Source organism: Quercus robur, chromosome 6 (genome assembly GCF_932294415.1).
Source record: "Quercus robur chromosome 6, dhQueRobu3.1, whole genome shotgun sequence".
Taxonomy (NCBI): Eukaryota; Viridiplantae; Streptophyta; class Magnoliopsida; order Fagales; family Fagaceae; genus Quercus; species Quercus robur.
This window is the reverse complement of record NC_065539.1, coordinates 438,543-444,459: the sequence shown is the minus strand read 5'-3', so window position 1 is coordinate 444,459 and position 5,917 is coordinate 438,543. Positions and strand designations below refer to the sequence as shown.

Below are 5,917 nucleotides of genomic sequence, written 5' to 3'. Positions count from 1 at the left end.
TTATACGGAGAAGAATTACTGACAAATTGGAACAGAAGCTACAAAAACAAAGGCATTTTACTATGCTGTTACTTATCCCCCATTTCCCCCAGAGTCATATATGTGGTATGGGGTAAGGTAGGTGTATTACTCTATCCTTGATGAAAATATTGATTAAAATATAGGAATAGTTAATGAAAACAGAAGGTATAGAATAGAAGAGCTGTGTACGTGTGTGCATACTTAAGAAAAAAATTCAATGTAGCCTAGTGGAATATCCAGTCAGTAATTGAAAGTCAAATCATCTCAACATATAGGAATTCCCTTTTGGTTAGAATGTGCTGGCATTTCCAACTTAATTTTTCTTTCCAATTCCATGCCCTTGCATATGTGAGGAAAATAACTTTCCTGTAAATAATGAAATAATGAAAGCAATACCATAGCCTCATTAATAAAGCCTGCAAAAGGCTTTTTCAAATATTAAACTGGCTAAAATTTATTGGGTATTAGTGCAAAAAGCAAAGCCCCTAAAAGATAAAGGGTGTTAGTGTATTTTAGCCAAGGTAATTAATTAGTGGTCCTCAATTCATGCTTTAATCTCTATATGTTACAAAAAGTACATTATCAGTTATATGACAGTTACCGAACAATGCATTGAACCCTGCTATGCTATGTTGTGGAACAGATTGGTTCCCTTTTTTATCCTCAAACTTTTCCAATCACGAAAGGCTAACTCAATACCATATATTACTTAATTAATTATTATTTAATTGGGTTTAGCCCACTAACTTTTGTCTGTGACCTTCTTTAATTTTAAGATGCTAAAGATTAAACATACTAAGGAGTAAGCAAGCATTAATTAAAATAATAACAGTGAAAACTGGTATAATCGTAACGAGGATCTCTAGGTTAATTTCAACAGTCACACATTCTTTTTTAGAGAATAATAATGAATAAAAGTTGCTCGAAAGATTACATCAAATAATGCAATTATTTAATTATTATATAATCATCTTGTGGTGTGGTGAAGTGTGGCCCTGAAATGAAAGATTCCAAATTGTTAAAATAAAAATAGCAACACCAGTTGATGCAGATAAAGTTGACAAATGGCAAAGATCTGAATCTAATACAATAGCAAGAAAGTATTGATTTTGAGATGATCATCAAATACAAATATTGATGGTTCACTTGTAAAGAGGGTTGGTAGCTTTTCACAGGTGCCAGGGTCGCAAAAAAGTAATAATTAATATTCATTATGTAAAATACTCTTTTAGTTTATATACTCTACTAATTTTGAATGACCCTTCCTAGAAACTGTGTTTTCAACCCCCCCCTTTCCCTTTGGCTGAGCTGTAAACTAGTGGAGGAGAATAGAGATGTGAATGTGATGGCGATAAACTAACTAGTAATTAACTTTTTCTTTTCTTTCTTGCATAAAAAAAATCCTGTCATCAGCTTCCACAATCCACTAGATATTACTAGAAGTCCAGAACTCCAGATAAGGTTAACTGACAAATTAGTATAATTCAGACAAAAAAAAAAAAATTCCCTATGACCTAAGATATAAATTAATTGGTCAAAAAGAAAAATTATTATATCATCTACATAAACTGTTTTAGCAGATGATGTACAATCACTACTACATAATTTTATAACTTAAGCTCTCCTTAACTATTTGACATTACGTTGTAATATTAAAATACTTTTCTTCTACCATGACACACCTTAAGTATGCAGTCACTTCACAATTACAAGTTTTTGTAGGGTGAGTGGAGAAGGAAGGGGGGAGGGATGAAGGGTAGAAGAGACAGGTTTCAAGTTTTCAGAAATGAGTTTCATACTCATACACTTATATTTATATTGGGTTAGAGTATGATTTTTATTTCAGATTAAAAAAAAAAAAAAAAAAGTAAACTAGAAATTAGAATCTAAATTCTTCTATATAAATGAACCATTTAAGTTTACGCTTTGGGAAAAAGACAAACCAAAAGCAAACAAAACAACAGCAGAACTTTTGAAACGTTAAAACAACAGCAGAAATATTTGAAACGTTGAATTGTAGATAGACATAGAGCCAGATCCGCTTCAAATCACAGAGAGTTTTCTTTGCATTTTGAGCATGGTTTTGGCGAAAACTAGGCCAAGTATTTTGTGCAGCCGTTGTAGGCATCCTAGCCAAAAGTCAGAAGCATGTAACTCCTTCAACCAAAGTCGCAGTAAAATACAATTTAATGGTTGCATTAAACTAACAAAAACAGAGCCCTTTACATTTCTCTCTGAATCGGAAAAAAGTCTGTCGGAAGTGGTAGAAATGTTAACACTCAAACTTCATGAATAAGGGGGGGAGAAATACAGAGTTCAACATTATAATTCCCCCATTTGCCGGCTGAATTGTACACCTCATTTGGCTCAAAGGTAACAGAAATACAAAAAAGAATACAGTGGATAAGAACATATTACAAAAAAATCTATAATTCGAGTGTTTGAGAGGGTAAAAGTCAAAGCCAATTTGAAACACCCACCAATACCAGTGACATGTCTGCTGCATTGATCAACCCTGCTAAGGCAGATATCCCTGTAATATAAAGAATAATGAAAAGCATTCAGCATCAAGGAATGTCACCTGCTATTTAAAACATCAGCCTAGTAGTTTGACATTTATTTTGATTACCTTTGCTAATTTTGGCCTACCCTTCACTTCTCTTTATAACTAAGTTGGCATAAGTATAACACTAGCATGATAGGGTAAAAGAGCCTAACCCATGGTCTTAACCCAAACTAACTCTATTTATATGGTCAATGGTCCATATACAAAATACAAATTGGTGTGGTGATGAAGCTAAATACAACAACTTACATAAAAACTGCATCGCATTTATGGTCTGCAATGCTATAATCAATCAGGCTCTCACTTCATCTGCACCACCACGCTTCCTTTTGTTAGACCTTGAAAAGAAGCACATCCGAGTCCAACTCTTTTTCTGCTTAACCGATTGCGATTTAACATCCCCCTTTTCCCCTTTCTCATGGAGGTCAACCATGTATTGAACTACAGCCTAGGATAAACCATGAAACCATAAATTAGTCTAAGGTACAGTTAAATAACATAAAACAATAGAAAAAGACTTACCTGTGCACCCTTTTCAGCTATTTGTCTTGGTGGAACTTCTAGAGGATTTTCTTCCACATGGAGTACACGTAGTCGTGTGAGCATCCTAAATGAGTCAGGAAGAAACCGAATCTGGTTGTTGCTAATATCCAACTCTTCAAGCATCTCAAGGTTCCCAATAGACCTCGGTAGAGATCTCATATCTGCAAAATTGTTTCCTATGTTCATTTTGACGAGTTTGGTAGCAAAACATAGGCTCTCGGGCACAGACTCAAGCTCATTGAAACTGACATCAAGCTCCCTGAGGTCTGATAGAGATGACATTGTTGTAGGCAATTGTTTGATATTGTTGTAACGGACTGACAAAACCTCCAAGGTATTAATTTTTCCTACAGCTTCTGGAAGAGCTTTAAGCCGGTTATAATCTGCACGGAGCTCTCTGAGTGAAGTACACCGACCAATGGAATGTGGAATCTCTTCAATATTATTCATTTCCACATTCAACTTCCTTAGGCTAACGAGCGATCCTATTAACTCAGGAAGTGAATAGAGTTGGTTTGAGCTCAAATCAAGCTCCTGAAGACGTATTAATCTGCCAAAGGTAGCAGGGAGATATGACAACTGGTTTCCCCTCAGGTCTAGATTGATCAGGTTAAGGAGATCTCCTATAGATTCAGGGAGTTCAGAGATCCTGTTAGCATGCAAATCCAACTTTGTCAAGGATGAAAGGCCTCCAATGGTGGCTGGTAAGGCCACAATCCGATTCTCCGAAAAATCCAGGGAGATCAAACTTGACAACTTCCCAACGGTGTCAGGCAGCCACTCAATTTGATCCATAAGCTTGTTCTGAAGATTGAGATCACGAGTGCCTTTCTTCGCAGAGACTTCAATTAAACTAGCTAACTTTATCAAACTCAGTTTGTCTCCATCTTGACCTAAAAACAAATCCACCAATATGTTTTGTAAAGAGATAGAATAATATTAAAATTTCACATAGAAGTAGTTGAATGAGGATTCATACATAGGTAACCCCAAAAAACCTCGGGACTAAGGTGTTACTGTTGTTGTGTTGTATGTAATTCTATTAAAATGAAGCATTTTGAATTAAATAATAAAACACTCTTGTTTTCAATCGAAAACAAAACACTCTTATTAATAATAACAAAAGAACCCAAAACTAAACCAAATTTGAAGATACCCATTTACATGTCAAACAATTGTAGAGTAACAGAATTGGTAATATTTGTTAGCAGTAGCACGAAGAAGGAAAAGTTAAGAGAGATAAAAAATGCAAAGAAGGAAGGAATGAACAGACTTACCAGAAATGGGAGGAGGTTTTAAAGACGAATCGAATATCTGGGGTGTGGATGAAGTAGTACTGGGTCCAAACCCAATTCCAATTCCAATTCCAATTCCAATTCCGTCAGTTTTGAATGATGATGATTTGGTCTTCCTGACATAACTGTCATCTCTGGTGAACAATTCAGAGGTCTTGATTGGTTCTCTCTCAGAGTAGTACAAGGCCGGCCTTGACGATGTGGATGAGGATGACGATGATAAAGTGGTCGGCACCGCAGAAGAAGTGGTGGGAGTGGTTTGAATGGTGTTGGAGTCCTTGGGGAGGACGCATTTGGAAGCTCTCTGAATAAATTCATCGAACAGAGAGTGGGCGTTTTCAAGATCGAGCAATTTCAAGGCCTCTCGCTTCTGTTCTTTGCTTTGAAAATACACCAAGTTCTTCTGCATCTCTTGCAAGATCATGAATAGCTCTTCTGGGACGTGAGGGCTCTTGCTTTGTCTAGCAATGGCTTCCACTCTCGCTTGGTCTTCTCTCTCCACATTTATGATCAACGCCTTCGCCGCCTCCACCTCGTCGATTCCGGGTCGGGTCGGTAAAGATCTGTGAATTCTCATAATCTCTTCAACCACTTCATCCACTGATTTCAGTTTCACAGACGAAGACGACGTCGTTTCCATTTCCTTCTGAATTCTTCTTTAAAATCAAATTCCTCAGATTCTTTTCTTTTTTTTAAGAAGATTTTTTTTTTTTTTTTTTTTTTAAAAGACTCTTAAATCATAAAAACAATCCGGTGAGAACCCAAATCTGAAATATTCCTTTTCATCTGTATTTTTTAGAAAGTAAAAAAAGGAGATCACCTAAGAGAGAAACAACTAGAAGAAGAAGAAGAAGAAGAAAGTGTATTATGTGGTTCTAAAAGTTTCTAGAACGATGAATGAAAACTGAGCTAGTCAGAACGTTAACGAACCAAGTATGTATGTATTGTTGTAATAAATAGAATATATATATATATATAATAAAAATGACAAAGTTGTGTAATGTTAATAATAATGAATGTGAGAGGTGAGAGGTGAGAGGTGAGGTGAGAGTAAAATATTTATGGAAGAAGGAAGACAAAAGAGAAGGAAGAAACAATTGAGCTGAACCTAATCCTAAACCTCAAGTGGGCTGGGCGGGCGGGGTTGGTTTCGTAAAATTGGATCAGATTCAGTTGAGCAGGAGGAGGAGGCTTTCTTTCTTTCTTTCTTTGCGTCGTCTCACAAATCCAGCTACTATTCTCTCTCTCTCAATCTTCTTCTTGTTATGTTGTTTTCTATGGGCGGATTTTTAATTCTTATATACGACAAGTATAAATTTAATTTTTTTTAATAAAAAATTTAAAAAAAATGTAGTAATAACGTGACGAAGAAAGAAGAGGAGATAATTGGATGGGAAATGAAAATACTAAAAATGAGAAAATAGCGTGAAATCGATAATGACTGATCGGTTATCAGCAACAGGTGCTGCAAGCTGCAAGATCTACTAGTCTT

General features: G+C 35.8%; 1 protein-coding gene across 1 annotated transcript; it reads right to left on the bottom strand.

Moving 5' to 3' along the window:
• Positions 1 to 2,196: 2,196 nt before the first annotated feature.
• On the bottom strand, positions 2,197 to 5,693 carry LOC126690405 (plant intracellular Ras-group-related LRR protein 4-like). The gene is made up of 4 exons (XM_050385525.1): positions 4,408 to 5,693; positions 3,110 to 4,023; positions 2,837 to 3,035; positions 2,197 to 2,554 (listed from the first exon to the last, which is right to left on the bottom strand). The coding sequence occupies exons 1-3, from the start codon at positions 5,063 to 5,065 to the stop codon at positions 2,880 to 2,882; spliced, it is 1,728 nt and encodes a 575-aa protein (XP_050241482.1). The 5' UTR covers positions 5,066 to 5,693; the 3' UTR covers positions 2,197 to 2,554; positions 2,837 to 2,879.
• Positions 5,694 to 5,917: the final 224 nt, after the last annotated feature.